This window comes from Euleptes europaea, chromosome 1 (assembly GCF_029931775.1).
Source record: "Euleptes europaea isolate rEulEur1 chromosome 1, rEulEur1.hap1, whole genome shotgun sequence".
Classification (NCBI taxonomy): Eukaryota; Metazoa; Chordata; class Lepidosauria; order Squamata; family Sphaerodactylidae; genus Euleptes; species Euleptes europaea.
Window position 1 is genome coordinate 122,278,785 of NC_079312.1, and position 15,884 is coordinate 122,294,668.

The window sequence follows — 15,884 nt, forward strand, 5'->3', positions numbered from 1 at the left end:
CCCCCTCATCGCCAAGTCTCTCCTGTTTCAGCTCTGCCCATGCAAAGGGCAGACACCCCAGACAATTCTCTCTCGCATCAATCCTTCAGGAAAGAAGGAAGGGCAAGGAAGGAGGGTGGAAGTATGCTTACCTTCCTTGTGCAAGTGGAACACGCTGCTACAAAGCCCGCTGACTCTAGAGGACCTCCGGCAACACCCTGAAGGTCAGCAAGATGAGGGGCTCTCAGGAGCAACCTTCCTTGGGGTGAGCACCGGGAGGCAGCAGGGCCAGGAATTCTGGGGCTCCAGCAAATGCCTCACAGGTCAACAGGATGGGCACGGCATGGAGAGAGGTGAGAACCTTGGGAGAAACCTAACCAATCCCCAGGCCAGACGTTGGAGGGGCAAATGGGGGTGAAAGAGGAAAGGCAGGAGCACAGGGGGGAGGGTGCGTGGAGCAACCTTCCCTATAAAACAAAGCTCTCGGAAGGCCAATGAGGTTCCATGCTGGAGGGAACCTAACAGCCAGGGTAAGGAGGCTGAGCACAATAGTTCTACCAACACCCATTCTGAAGTCATCGCACTTCAGAGTCAGTTGGAAGGCGGCAGGGTGGAGGATCCACAAGAGGCCTCAAAGGGGACAAACCTCACGTGTATGTTCATGCTCTTACAGCATTGCTCGACCTAGCATGTCTGACACTTTTTTTGCACTTTTCTAATTTTTGTAATCCTATTGCATTGCTTGTTAGATCTCATGCTATTTGACTACATTGTTTTACACCATGTAATCCACCTTAAGTCTCAAGTATAAAATAGGTCTGTAAAGTAAATAAATAAGGATGGGCTGATCACCACTTTGCTCATTCCCCCCCCCAAAAAAAATTCTGGCTGGTCCTGGTCCTGTTTGTCATCGTCCATCACTGTGCAGCAATTTTCAGTGTACAAAGTTTTGTTTACTTTGGGTTATTCTAGGTTATGTGATGTAGTTTAGGCAGAGAAAGGACAACATAGCCTGTGGAGCTTCTGTTTCAAAACTGTATACAGTATACTTCCCCTTCTTATAAGGGGCTCTTTACACATGGTATTTTTACCTAAATGTCTGCAGGGCACTAATTTTCAAACATGCCACCATCAGGAAACCATCTGAGATCAAGAAGAGCCCATAAGTATCTGTCACAAAATCCCTGCACATTGTTGGAAGGTTTTGGGGTGTGTTTTATCTAGAGCACACACAAGCTAGACCTGTTAGCCTCATCATTGCTCTGTATAAATTGAAAAGGTGACTGAAAACACAGGCAACACTTCATTGTGGCTGCATATTTCAGGGGACCATTGACAGTGGTGGAGCAAACTGTTTCAGGGCAAGTTTTTCCACCACTGCTGATAATTGCACTGAAGAACCGTGATAAGGTTGAATAACCCTGCGAGTTCACAGAACACATGTTGGAAACCACTGCTGGAGAGAGAGACACAGTTTATATTGTCATGTGTAAAGATAACATGTATCTATTTTGCTGTGCAATATTATGAACTTCCTGCTAATTGCACTTCTTGAACTGACATATACACTAAGGCAGATAAATTTGCTATCTTCAGACAATCCTTTATATTTGTTGCTTATACCCATGTAGGTGATATATCTCATGCTATGCTGTAAGCCTGCATGTGACAAAATGGAATCCGGCCCACAAAAATTTATGCTACAATAATTTTTTTTTTAATCTTTAAGGTGCCACAAAATTCTTGCTGCAACACATCAACATGGCACCTTATCTGGAATTTAGCTCTAAGGCGGCAGTCTGAAATACACTTAAGGCATATGCTGCAATAACTTGCTGGACCTTAGTTCTGAGTAAATATGTTTAGGAGCCCAGTTCACAAGGTGTACCTTTTATGCCTCGTAAATAATCTGACTATTCCTATTTTTTCACAGAACTATTTTATTGTTACGCCTAAATCTTCTGTGCCAAAGTGCTCTCAACTGGCAAGGTCCAATATATATATTGCTTATGTCTCATCCAGAGAAAGACAGAAAAACCTTTCAAAAAATAACAAAAATAAAATGTCCAATCCAGTTTCAGCATTAATTGTCACCCAAAAGACTGGCACCCAAGGGTGTGATTTCAGGAAAGCCAAACCAGAAAAAAGCGGTGTTTAAAACTATAGCTGGTAATCCCGATCCTGAAAAAACTGGAAATAATCATCTTTTTCTGGAATCATTTTGTGTCCCCCAGCTACAGCAGTAGAATGGAGCCAAATGTTTTCAGATTCCCAAGCTCCCCAAAAGCCCCATACCAATTTTATTTAATTATTTATATTTTAAATCTATATCCCCCCCCCCCCCATTACAGCGTATTTGGAAATTCGTGCATTTTTGGGAATCCCCAAAGGTTTTTGGCTACAATATTGCTGTATCCAACATTTTCTGGGTTTTTTTTTTTTTGCTCACCACTACTGCCATTTCTGTTTTCAAGCGAAAATAATATTTTACTCCTCTGAAGATGCCTGCCACAGCTGCTGGCGAAACGTCAGGAAAGAAAATCCCAAGACCACAGTTACACAGCCCGGATAACCCACAAGAACCAATGAACTCTGACTGTGAAAGCCTTCGACAATATTCTTCCTTTGTCTTCCTTATTTTTGTAGAATAATCATGGTCTTCCCTTACTTCTAAACTTTTTCCTGTTCAACTGCACCAAAGTTCTCCTGACTCTTTCCCAACTAGTTAATAATGCATTGTATCCCTCAATATGGAGATCACAATGGAAATGAGTAACTTAAATGAAGTTGTATGTATGTTGCATAGATGGCTGTTCTTATTTCCTGATTCTTTCACGATAAACATTTAAATGGAAATACATTTTTATGCAAAACAGTTCACAACTATTCTTTGATCTTGAGGTTATGCAATATTTTCACTAATAGGTGGTGTTTTTGAAAGAAGAACCGTATTAATAATGAAGATTATTCCTCTGCATGATCTACCCTTCTTGTAATGCTGAAGAGCTTTTGACATTTTTCTATGATGTTAGAAAGCTTGCATTATGAATTTTACATTCTTTCTAGGATCCAATTCAGACCTGAAATCCTGAATAGCCTGTTCTCATTTCTTTCTCATGTTTCTTTCCCCCCAAATGATCTTCACTCTCCACACTATTTCTTATATTTAATTCTTTCTGTAGAATCATGAAGGGGGAGTGGAGTCCTTTAATTGCATTATTAAGCTCGGCATGCCAGACCTTCTCCTCAACCTGCCTCATGCCTATTCTGTAACTATTTCAGAACAGGTATTTTGTAATTCAAAGTGGCTTGTCCCTGAAACTTCCTCTAATTTAAAAACAAATACAAGGCGTGTGGCTCCTGAAAGACTAAAGTTAATTATTATGCATAAATTTTCTTGGGTCTGAGGAGCTCACTTCAGCAGATGGTTATAGAATGTATCTAAGGAATGGGGTTTTAGTCCACGAAAGTTTATATCCTGTAAAAGACCTGTTAGTCGTTAAGCTACCACAAGATTATTTGTGTGTGTGTTTGCTGCAAAAGACTTACACGGCTACTTCTATAGACAGGGCCAGTTCTACCATTAGGCGAATTAGGCGGTTGCCTAGGGCGCAGACCTCAGAGGGGTGCAGAACTGGCCTGGGGGGCACAGTTTTAAACAGATTAGTTTCTTGGGGGGGAAATGCAACTGACAATTTATATTATTGATTTTAAGATAAGTACCACAGCAGTGGAATGTCTATGGAATATAATTAATTATAACGTCTTATTAAAAAAAGTGTTGTGCTTTTATTTTTTCTACAAGACATCTGTTTTTGAATACTGGTTAACAAGGGGGGGACAAGTAGTTACCCTTGCCTAGGGCGCCAAAATGACTGGCACCAGCCCTGCCTATAGACCAGTGGTTCCCAAACCTTTCGGGCCACCGCCCCCTTGGTTCCACAAACTCAACCCCCGCGCCCCCTACCCTATAAAAAGCATTTTTCATAATAGTGGTTTGCATGACTCATAAAGAAGATAATAAAATTTCAGAGCAGTGACAATTAATTGCACCTCTGTTCAAAATCAAACTAAAACTTTTTAGCTGAAGTTTATTCAACAAAGCTGATGAACTTGATCCAGTGGTACCAGCTCTTCAAAGTCTGGGGAGGGGGGGGCGTGGAATTTGCCAGCATGGTGCCATTGCTTGATCTCTTGTAAATTAGTGAACAGCACAGTTGAAGGGGCCCACCTCTAGCGGCCCCTGCTGCTCCCTTGCCTCTTAGTGCCCCCCTAGGTAATCCCACCGCCCCCCAGGGGGTGGTACCGCCCACTTTGGCAATCACTGCCATAGACCTTTATTTTTTTTCAAATTAAATAAAAATTTATTATTACATTTAAAAAACCACAAAAATCCAAAAAAACCTCATACATCATTTCAAACAGTAAATCCATATAACATTTCGGAACAAAAAACCCTTAAAACATTCTGAAACCTAATAAACACTTTACATATCATCATCTCCACTTTCAAATATATTTTCCACTCTAGAAATTATTGAATTCCCTATAACATCTAAATCTTTAGTACCTTTATTGTTTTGATAGTCTAGAAATAGACATTCCGGAGAAACCAGAAACAATTCGATTAAATTCTTTACCAGATGTGCAAAAGGATATATGTCGTGATATATGTCTCCATAGGGTAACAACAAGAATACATTTCGCAAGAAACTGAAAAGGAAACAAATTTCTAGATTTAAATAACTGGGTAAAGTTTAAGAGACCGACGTATTAATTAGACCTTTATTGAGCGAATTGCCCTCTTGCTACGGCTTTGGGAGCGTGGGCGGTGCATGCAACTGGCTTTGCGCGCGCTGTGCCTGCTCCCTGGAGCCCCCGCGCTGCTTCTGGCCGGAGGTGGGAAGGGGGCGGCCCCATCGCTGGGCGCCGAGCGGGCAGCAAGAGGGCGATATGGGGTTTCCCGCAGATTCCTCGGCCGAGGCGGCCGGAGGCCCCCTTCCCCCGTCCTCGGGTGCCGCCAGCCGGCTCTGGAGACTCAGCAACTTCGCCATGGCCGTCTTCTTCGGGCTAGCTGGGGCCGTGCAGGTCGGGGGCCGCCCTGTGCTGGGTCTGGGGAGAAGCAGAACCAGGAGCAAGTCTGCAGGGGGGGGAAGAGACTGGCGCGTAGCGGAAGCAAAAGTGGGGGGAAGGACTTGGAACAAACATTGCAAATGACGATAATTCACAGTGGGTAGTCTGTCTGCAAGACTAGGAAAGGGCAAGAGTCCAGTAGCCCCTTCAAGACTCACAAAAAGACTGCCAGAAAATTTTTTTTGTGAGTCTTGAAGGGGCTACTGGACTCTTGCCCTTTTCTACTATTGCAAATGACGAAAGGGAGACGGTGTCTGCTGTCAGAAGAAAGCAGAATAGGGAGATGAGGGGAAGAATGAGCTTGGAGCAGGCAGGGAGACAAGCAGCTGGCTATGTATTGGTAACGGTAAGGGGGGGGAGATTTGGGCAATGGAAAGCAGGCTGGTGGGGAAGGGGAAGGTAGGGATCTTTTCAGTCGCAGGGATCAGCTGCTGGGAGCTCCTGTGACAAATGCAACCTTCCAGGGTGGATTTGGTTTAAATCGAATCAGTTTCAATCGCTAGTAAGGCTAGATTGAAATCATGGTTTTGTACGCTCCCTGCTGCCATGATAGGTTTTCTCCTCCAGGTAGAGAATAATATGATAAACCTTAGGCTATACACACAAAGATCCCAAGACTTGTGGAGTATTCTGGTCAAAAGGCTTCCCTCCTCACCCTTAGCTCCTTGTGCAGATCTATTCCACTCCAAACAATCTTCTATTCATTGTGTGTGTGTAAAATGCCTTCAAGTCGCAGCCGACTTATGGTGACCCCTTTTTGGGGTTTTCATGGCAAGAGTCTAACAGAGGTGGTTTGCCAGTGCCTTCCTCTGCATAGCAACCCTGGTATTCCTTGGTGGTCTCCCATCCAAATACTAACTAGGGCTGACCCTGCTTAGCTTCTGAGATCTGACGAGATCAGGCTAGCCTGGGGCATCCAGGTCATTGAACTTCTTTAAACTTAGTGCGTAAGGGGTAAGTGGTTGTTTCTGTGTACGTAGATTTGCACAGGAACAATGGGATTAAGGTCTTTTTCTCAACTATGTTTATTTTATAGCATTTTTGCTTACAAGAAGAGGCATGTTATCTCTGCAGACACAAATTCACAGTTTTGTGAACTGCAAAACCAAACATCTGTGATAATATCTTCTAAATAACAAAATTGCCCAAAATAATCTTACAAAAACCTCTGGAAGAGCATGACATTGTGAATGGATTGATGGAATTCATTTACCAAAAAAATGTAAACATTGCGTGAATATACAGTCTTATGCTACATAATAAAAAACTATTATTTTTTTCTTGATGAATAACCTTTAGACTATAATGTACCTTAAATAGAAAACCATCTTTAGATATATTTTTCCTCAAAAAGCATTTTATTGCAAAAAATCTGATTTAAATCTGATTTTTAATTATTATTTTAATTGTTGATTTTTATCCACCCTGCAACATTCTGGGGGCTGCTGCTCCCATTACCAGTTCAACCCACCAGCAACAAAGATGGGTTTGAAGATGGCATTTGTGGCAACGGAGCTTGACGACAGGCATGGTGACCGGGCCTTTTGGTAAAACTAGTCGGTGAACTAAGGTGGTAGTGGACCATGAGAGGGAATGGGATGGGAGAGAACAAAAAGGATCATAGTTCATGTGCTAGAGCACAAGTCTTGCATTCAGAAGGCCCCATGTTTGATTCTAGGCAAACACTTTCAGGTTACAAGTGTGGAGAACACCTTAACGGGATGGGGCCCTGGCTCAGTGGTGAACATCTGCTTTGTTTGCAGAAGGCCCTGGGTTCAGTCCCTACCATCTCCACTTAAAAGGATCGGATAGCGAGTGATGGGAAAGAGCTGCTGCCAGTCTAAGTAGACAACACTGCCTGTGATCTACCAATGGTCTGACTCTGTAGAAGGCAGCTTTCATGTGTTTGTTTGCAAAGGGTGTCAGGTCTGTGGCGCAGCAGTAAGAGAATAGGCTTGGTGTGGTATGAAACACTGTAGACGAGGTATGTTAAAGGTGTAAATATGTGAGGTGGAAAGAAACCCTTAGCACTTACCAGAATTGTGTGCTCCAGTTATTTCGGAGGGTGGGGGGAGAATCAGTACTGCACATAACAGAGCGCGAGAGAGCACAAGGTTGATTGGTATAAGACAGCAGTTTATTGACAAACCGGTTAGAACAATTCCTTGAATTTCCAGCGCATTCCAAATGTCTGCATTCATCTTCAGTAGAAGATTCCAAACTGTATTTTCCCATTCCCTGCCCAGATGTATGAAGCAGAGGAATTCTAGCCGATTTGCCAAACCTTTTTAGACCTTTGAAGAAGTATTTATTTCTAATACGTCCCATCCCTAGGGCTCAATATGGTTTTCTCTCGCAGAACTGTCAGGTCTGTTTTTAAAGACACTAGAAAGGGAATAACACCCCTCCCCAACTTTAGAGCATTTTGAGAAGAAAAAAAAAAGATAATTGTTTACATTTTGAAGGCTCTCTAATCAATGAACACCGCCCCTTTAAGAACATGTTTTCCCCTAATGTTTCCCTTGGTTAAATTGACTTAGACCAGAAGCTGCTTGTGGCTGAGTCTGTTGATTTGACTTCTTCGTTTAGTTGTATAGCAGCTGTGATTAGGAAAACAGAGAACATGGCTTTTTCTGCCAAAGTAAGCCTTTACCCACTCACCCTGCCTCATATAACTAAGACATTTTTACAGATAGCAATACCAGATGAGAGAGAACTTGAATGTAGCAATAAAAACCTGTTTCAGTTACCCCACAAAAATAAATACAGTCATATGACCACAGCCTCTACTTGCTGGATTGCATTTGGGTGAAATCTCCAGTTTGAAGAAAGAAAAGAGGCAGGCTATTGACTACTGTTCTTGACACAGGAACCACAGAACATGGAGGTAGCTAAAGGCCAGCTGAAAGAATTCACAGGCAAAGTGACAGTGGGAAATGTATGTTGTTGAAAGGCCCTTTTTTCTGTTCTGAACTTGCATGAGAATAAAAGGGCCAGTTTTTAGGAACAATCTCAGCTGGAAACCAATTCCAAGGGACACCAGTACTGAAGGAAGACCCTCTGAAGGATGCAGCAGCTACGAAGAGATCTGCTTGTTTTATTGCACTAGGGAGATAATGGAGCATCATCTGCTCCTATGTCCACTCACAAGGCATACCATTCCACTCACTAGGAGAAAGAATAGAGAAGAATTCATTGCCAGGAGATCATTTCCGCCTGTGTTAGGGAAAGTAATGCCAACTTGTTCACTCCATGTTAGCAGTTCTAGCAATCTGCCTGCACTTCTCACAACAGAAGAGATCACTGCTATTTACAGCATAGATGGAGCCAACAGGACACAATCTGTGTGAGGGTATACATATGGAGTATTTTGCAGGTGTGAATGAGTAGGCTGAGTATACTCTGTATGTAAATTATTTAACATGCTTTCAGTGAGATGCTTTCTTACAAGGCTGATTTGAGAACTAATTAAGCAGAACCCTGGAATTTTGGATTTAAATACTCAGATTTAACTGGTTTATTGATCAGTGGGAAGAACTGTTACGCTGTGCAAATAGTTTATTTGATCCCCCCCCCCCCGTTTTCTTTGTTTCAGGTCAATGACCCTGATCCAGGACTTTGGATAGTGAGTATTAACTGAAAGGCTATTGTAAATGATGATGAACTTAACATTGGTAGAGAAGCTAAACCTAAAGCCCTGTTACCTAGTGGAAGACCTTTTTTATGTAATGCTACCAGAAGGGATGTGGAATGAGATAGTATAGCCCAATCCCGTCAGATCTTGAAAGCTAAGCTGGGTTGGTACTTGGATGGGAGACCACTAAAGAAGGCTTTGAAGAGGAAGGAAATGGGAAACCACCTCTGCTTAATCACTTGCCTTGAAAACCCTTTGGGTCACCCTAAATCAGCTGCGACTTGATGACATTTTACACACAATGCTGCCAGGTAATGTGTGACTTGAATCATCAGGCTGCATAATTATATATTTACTTATAATCAGTGATTTAAATGGGCAATCCTTCTCAACAACTTGTCAACCGACATAACTGAAAAAGTAGCTGTTTTTTTAAGTTCAGTAATCAATAACAGATTGGATAAGGTTAATAATTGATGGTGTCCGATATTCCTTGTTTTCCTATAGCTATTCATCATTTGTATGGATCACTTATTGTACTGAATGCCAATAAAGGTCTTGAATTGAATTGAAATGAAATGGGCAATTCTATCAACAGGATTTTTTCTCTTGATGAATAGCTTTGTGATCAAATGGCACTTACATGAACAAATTAAGCTCCCTTATGCTACTGGGCTCCTTTACGGCTGCCTCTTTCTGTAAGTCAGGCACCAATCTCTTTCTTATACCTTCTGGTGCGGTTGTCTTGCTGATACCAGCCCTTGCTAATAGTTCCTTTTCTTTGTTGTTATGGCAATCTGACTAGGCTATTTTGGCTTCTCTTTAGATTTTCTACTTGATTTTCTACAAACTACATTTATTGTATATTTCTCTCAGGTTGCCTACACTGTGCCTGCAGTTCTCACGTTGGTTGTCAGCCTTAATCCACCAGTTGCAGGTATAGTACTGATACGCTTCATTGTAGTCGCAACAGGGTTAGGCCTCAGTGGGCTGCATTTCTTCTTCCCTGTTTATGTTAACATTTATTACAGCCTTATTTCTGGTTAAAAGTGAAGAAAAACAAGCCCCAACAGCTAATTTCCCACATTGGAAAGTTGACCCACATTGTTACTACTGTTTAACATTTAGGTGATCTACTAGGTGACACACCATATTCACCTTCCAAAGGTATTACAGTTGTCTTGCAATGGGACTTCTTTATCCTTTTGAACATCATTTTCTACTTGCACCTCATTTTATTCCAATTATTTTCATATTTTTTCCTCCTCACACTTATGATGTTCTTCTGGCTTTTCCACATTTCCCACTTGGGACCTCTTAATTCTTTTTAACATCTGTTAACATCTCTATATCTTACGGCGACATGTGACACACACACACCCCATCTGCAGATACCTAAATCCGTGGATTGGGACTATACAGATGGTAAACAGATTCTTTTGTTAACTTGGGGTGCTCCCCAGGTTTGCAGAAAAATCTGAAGAGGTAAAAAAATACATTGGGGATTTAAATTTCCCCCCTTCAAAAAATAGCAGACAATTTTTGAACTGGCGGCTGCAGCCACTGCAGGGATCCACCCTGGGTCTGGCCATGGTGACTGCCGCAGCAGGGATCCACTCCAGGCTGAGCAGCGGCAGACACTGGGAGAAGCTCTGGGCCTGGTGGTGACCGTGACAGTGCATGGGAGCAGGTTTGATCCTAGAAACGCTCCTGGTGTCCTCTATTGCGGCTGCTGGAAGCAGAGCTTAAGGTCGGTAGTGGGGCCTGGCACTGTGATGGGGGGGAGGGGGAATAGATAAGATTCTCCACACACACACACACACACACACACGAATCTTGCAGGCTTCGCATTTGTCCTTTTCTAGTTGCAACTCGTTTTATTCTAATTATTTTCATAATTGTTTTTCTTCTCACAGTTGTGATGCTCTTTTCTTTTCTACATTTCCCACCTGACGTAAATGTTTTTTAAAAGTTGGTGTATTCACAGTGGTAACTTAACATCACTTAAGTTAACAATTATTTCTGTCTGTCCATTGTTCTGAAATATCTTGCTGTTCTGGCATTTAGAAGTTATTGTGCTTCTGGTATATTTAAACTGTGGAGATGTATTTCTTTACTATTTCCAGGTCACTATAAAATTTTGTTTCTGAAACCTGTTACCTTTGTTATACTATGCTTACTTCTTCTTTTTTTAACGATTAATTCTGTCATTTCCTCACTACTTTCTCCTGCAAGTCACATCATTATCAAGTCTTTGCTGTAAGCCACAACTGGAATTAAGGTGTCCTGGTGGTGCTTTTTCTGGTTGTTGCTGAGTAAAATCATCCCCAAATATACTAATTAGTTGTTAATTTTGTAAGATATTCTGTACGTGTACCCAGACTAGCCCGACCTCATCAGATCTTGGAAACTAATTAGGGTCGGCCCTGGTTAGTATTTGGATGGGAAACCACCAAGGAAGTTCAGGGTTGTGACGCAGAGGCAGGCAATGGCAAACCACCTCTGGATGTCTCTTGCCTTGAAAACTCAACAGGGTTGCCAGAAGTCAGCTGTGACGTGACAGCAAACAAACAAAAAACCCTACATGAAGAATCTCTTTCTGTCTGATTTGAAGATCTCCAATGTGTTTCACCCTGACCTGGATGGCCCAGGCTAGCCTGATCTCATCAGATCTCAGAAGTTAAGCAGGGTCAGCCTTGGTTAGTATTTGGATGGGAGACTGTCAAGGAATACCAGGGTTGCTGTGCAGAGGAAGGCACTGGCAAACCACCTCTGTTAGTCTCTTGCCATGAAAACCCAAAAAGGGGTCGCCATAAGTCGGCTGCGACTTGACGGCACTTTACACACTCACAATGTGTTCCAACTACACAATGAGTTTTTTGTTTTCTTTATTATTGACTGAAAGCTACTGAAGAGCTCATTCAAGAAAAATGAATTCATTATCAATTTGTGCACTTTGTTGTAATTTATATCTGTATCTTACTACATTTCTTAGATAACGTTGTATGGAGGAGTCTATCAGATGTTCACTCAGCGGCTTGTGTTATTGGTACTGCCATTTTGGGGTACTCTTTGTTGTCTAATGCTCAAAAGAACATCTTGCATGAAGAAGAAGGCAGGTGAGTTATGAAGTTTTTTCTTCACAAATTCCACGTTATTATGATAAATAGATGTCTCCTGTCTCCAGCAGCTGTCTTGGGCATGTTCTTGTTCACAAAATAATCTGTCCCACCTATTTTTAAAAACAATTACGTTTCTAGCCCTTGTGAGGGGACTATAAGGGCAAACCTATCAGTGCCATCCTAGGGCACTGTAAGTCCATTGAAGTCAGTGGGCCTACAAGCATGTAACTCTGGTTAAGACTGCCCTTTATGTTGTGTGCCCTAAACAATCAGAAGGCATATAGAAGAATCAGAAGGCATAGGGAAAGAATAGCTTGTATTGACCTGGTACTGTAGATGGTGACTATAAGTTGTAAGCTATCTGCAATGGTATTGTGCTGATCTTGTAGAACTCATACTGTAGGTTTTTAGTCTTTTTACCATTGACAGTATAATTGATTGTAAGTCTAACTTTCTGGGGGTTTCTGTGATAAACAGTGAAATTAGAAAATGATAAAGGACTTTTTAAATACACAGCTGAGGCAGGATCCTCCCTCCCATGGCAGTGCAATGCAATGCAGAGTTACTTTAGTCTAAGGCCATTGATTTCAATGGAGCAATTCTGCACAGGAGTGCCCTGCTGGTTGCTTATCTGTGCATCTAATAATTATTCCTATATTCATGTTGGTGGTGGGTAGTTATTTGGTAATTTTCAGAAATTTGGTGTATTATTGCAGTTCATAGTGTTAGTATATAATCATCTGACCACATGGCAAGTATGGAATTAAAATATCTGAAACCCACTGTGAGGTAGTTGTGTCAAGATCCTTTGCAACAGCAGGATTTCTGTATCATTTTGGATCTAAGCTCAGGTACAGATGGATCCTGGTCAGACTAATTTTGCAGGTTTCCATGACACTTATAAGCTTTATCTTCTGAAAGTCAAAACACCCACTGCCCTGCTATAGTATATACACGTTGAGTATCCCTTATCCGGACATCTGATATCTGGACTGATCTGAAAACCGGGAGTTTTGAGCCGGCATGCAGGTATTACAAACAGGCCCTCAGCAGCACCATTGATGGTTCAATGTACACAAAATTATTTAAAAAACATTGTTTAAAATTACATTCAGGCTATGTGTATAAAGTATACACAATAAATGAATTTTGTGTTTAGACTTGGATCCCATCCCCAAGATATCTCATTATGTATATACAAAAATTCCAAAATATTCCAAAATACATTAGCAGTCTGGATAACGGATACTCAACCCATATTAGACTGTCCGGGGAGGCGGGGGGACATCTACACCCCCGTACTTACCTCAGGAGACTGCATACCCCACCAAAGGGACACTGTGCCAGCAAGCCCCACAACATGGGAAGATGCCTGCCAGGTTGCAGCAGGGCCTGGCCTTGGCAGAATCTACTCGGGAGTCAACCAGCTTGAAGGAGCCCAGCCAGCTCTCAGTAGTACTGACCTTCTTAGAGGAGGTCGGGCGGGGCAGCCTGCAGAACAGCAAGAGGCAGATCAAGCCATGCCTCATAGGAGCTGGCAGAGCACGGATTCAGCACATCTGGGGGAATGCATGTGTGTGTGTGGGGGGGGGGGGAAGCCTGCAAAGCTGGAGCTAATTGATCAAGGCCAGCTGGAGGCAGCCCAGCCCAGGTTTGGCAGGAGAGTGCGCAAGGGACGGGAAAGCCTATGGGGAAGCTGGTGGGAGCCCTACCCAGGGAAAGGAAGAAGAAAAGGGATTCCAAAGGGCCCAATGAGGAGTACTGCTACCAGACACAAGGCTGTGAAGTTTAGTGAGGCACAGGGAGCAGAGAAATGAGGTGGCGCAACCCCCTTTGCTTCCCAATCTGAGGCCTTCAGTGATAGTGCAGAGCTGGGCCCCACAGCGGGCTATCCCACAGAAAAGGGGCAACAGCAGGGCTTCACATAGACACACACACCAAGTAAAATTCTTCTTCTCTAGCCTAGACCTGACACTTCTATCTAGTCCAATCAAATTCATATTTTGTTAAAAATTCTGTAACAATCGGACGAGGGGGAAATCTGCTAATTAGCAATATTGACCAAAGATCTGCTATTCCCCTATCTCCCATCTCTTTTTTACAAACTATACTATGCCAATAAAGGAATTTGAATTTGAAAATTTGAAGACTCCCATCTCTTCCATCTTGTTTGTACAGTTATTGAGCTACCTGTGCCCAGCATGGCTACTTCTACAGTCAGCTCCAAGCAAGCACTAGCTCCCTTGGATTCAGAGAAACCATCTTATTATCTTCATAGTAAATGTCTATATTTCTTTTTACTCATTGCTAAATGTACTCGCATATGGGTTGTTCTATGAGCGCATACATATATGACATGCTCTTCTTTTTTAATAGAGAGTTATTTGGTCTGGTGATTGTTACAGTCTGGATGAGCCTATGTCGTAGTTCAGCAAAGTGAGTCTTTCACCTGTTTGTTTCAACTTATTCTATATGGTACATGGCAGCCATGTGCTTATTTTAGCAACATATATCGCAGCCTTCATCCTCAAGGTGACTTTGGTTTTTTGATGCCCTGCTATAGATGGGTAGTCTTCTTCTTCCCAAAGGCTTTGGTTCTACCACTCCACTGAGCAAAATTTGAAGTCTTCCTCCAACATAATTGGCTCTTCCTCTCTTGGAAGATTTATTCAAGTTGGAAGGTTCCATAGGCTGGAGGAATTTCCTCGACTCGCAGTTGCTTCATTTATTATGGGAAAGGCAAGGTGCATTTTTGATGTGTGCAGAGGAGAGGGGACTCCAAAAACGTTTGGCCAACACACATCTCCCTTCTATATATGGTGCTTAAAACCAAGACAGCGTGAACAAATAAGCTCTGGCACAACCTCTTGGGATTCTGGAGAGGGAAATCCATTGCAGAAAATGAGCAATGATGAGAAGTAAAAATGAGGAGGCTGAGGCAATGGCTCAAGAAAACTGCACACAGAAAACCTGTTGGCTGTTTATTGCCCAGTCAAAAGGGCAATTTATTTCAATCTGAAAATTAACAAAATTGTTTTTGAGCAGAGGGAATTTTTCACTTAAGATTTGCAGTTAAGAAATAGCAGGACAACTCGTATATCCTGCGCTGATCATAACTCATACCACTAACATATCTCTAAACTAGTAAGCCTAACGTATTATTAAAATGCAGCTTTTATATCTACAAAAAAAGCAATGAAGCAATTTAAAAAAATCAAAGGGATATTTTATAGAGATTCATGCTAAATCTTTCTGCACAAACACAAGTGAGTTTCTTGATCATTTACAATGATTATGTACATATTCCTCCAATCCAACCAAGCTCACTAGAAAAATGTTTGGGAGATACTTATAGCCTGCTTCTAAGCATACTTTCAAGATCAAATCTGATAATGTGATGTCCTATATTCTAGTAGATCGGACAAGTAGAAATCACATCTGTAACCATTTCACTTATTTCTATCCTCAATTGTGCCCTCAAGTTATTTTAGACAAAACAAATAAAATACTTTGCATTCTGTCCACCTCTCAGGGTTCCTATTATTTGGATTTGATTTGTAGTTATTGAACTACCAATGTTGAAATTGCATTTTCTTCCCTTCCAGAAATAGCCTTGGTGGAGTTCGTCTAGCTATTGCAGTTATTCTCTCGCTTTCCCCATTTATAATGTGGCTGTACATCTATGTGAATTCAGAGATGCGGGCATCCTGGCCATCTCACTGCAAAACAGTTATTTAAGGTGGACATGAACCCATACAGAGTCTTGGTGCCCATGAACGTTTGATCAGCGATACCAATCAACAGGAACTGCAGCAGGACCAAAATCAGTTCATTCTCATGTGCGTTAAGACAAATGGGCCATGGTTATGTTAACCAGTGTCTTGGTACCTGTGATTGGATCAGATGTGACAGAAAGGATATGTCTATGGGAGCTGATGGAGCCTAGAGGGGGTTTGAGTTTCCTATTTAAGCCAGTGTAATTCAAGATGAGCAATAGCCTTGAAGGACAATGATAG

General features: G+C 42.0%; 1 protein-coding gene across 1 annotated transcript; it reads left to right on the forward strand.

Annotated features, from left to right (window-relative positions):
• The first annotated feature begins 4,932 nt into the window (after window positions 1-4,932).
• On the forward strand, window positions 4,933-15,633 carry TMEM220 (transmembrane protein 220). The gene is made up of 6 exons (XM_056848268.1): window positions 4,933-5,067; window positions 8,708-8,737; window positions 9,623-9,683; window positions 11,742-11,865; window positions 14,245-14,304; window positions 15,474-15,633. The coding sequence occupies exons 1-6, from the start codon at window positions 4,933-4,935 to the stop codon at window positions 15,604-15,606; spliced, it is 543 nt and encodes a 180-aa protein (XP_056704246.1). The 3' UTR covers window positions 15,607-15,633.
• The last annotated feature ends 251 nt before the right edge of the window (window positions 15,634-15,884 follow it).

What these genes read in the sequence shown, in the direction of transcription:
- TMEM220 (XM_056848268.1), top strand. Translation starts at nt 4,933, where the DNA reads ATGGGGTTTCCCGCAGATTCCTCGGCCGAGGCGGCCGGAGGCCCCCTT. An exon ending in CCTTAATCCACCAGTTGCAG is followed by an intron (nt 9,684 to 11,741) that starts GTATAGTACTGA and finishes TACATTTCTTAG; the next exon opens with ATAACGTTGTATGGAGGAGT. An exon ending in CTATGTCGTAGTTCAGCAAA is followed by an intron (nt 14,305 to 15,473) that starts GTGAGTCTTTCA and finishes CTTCCCTTCCAG; the next exon opens with AAATAGCCTTGGTGGAGTTC.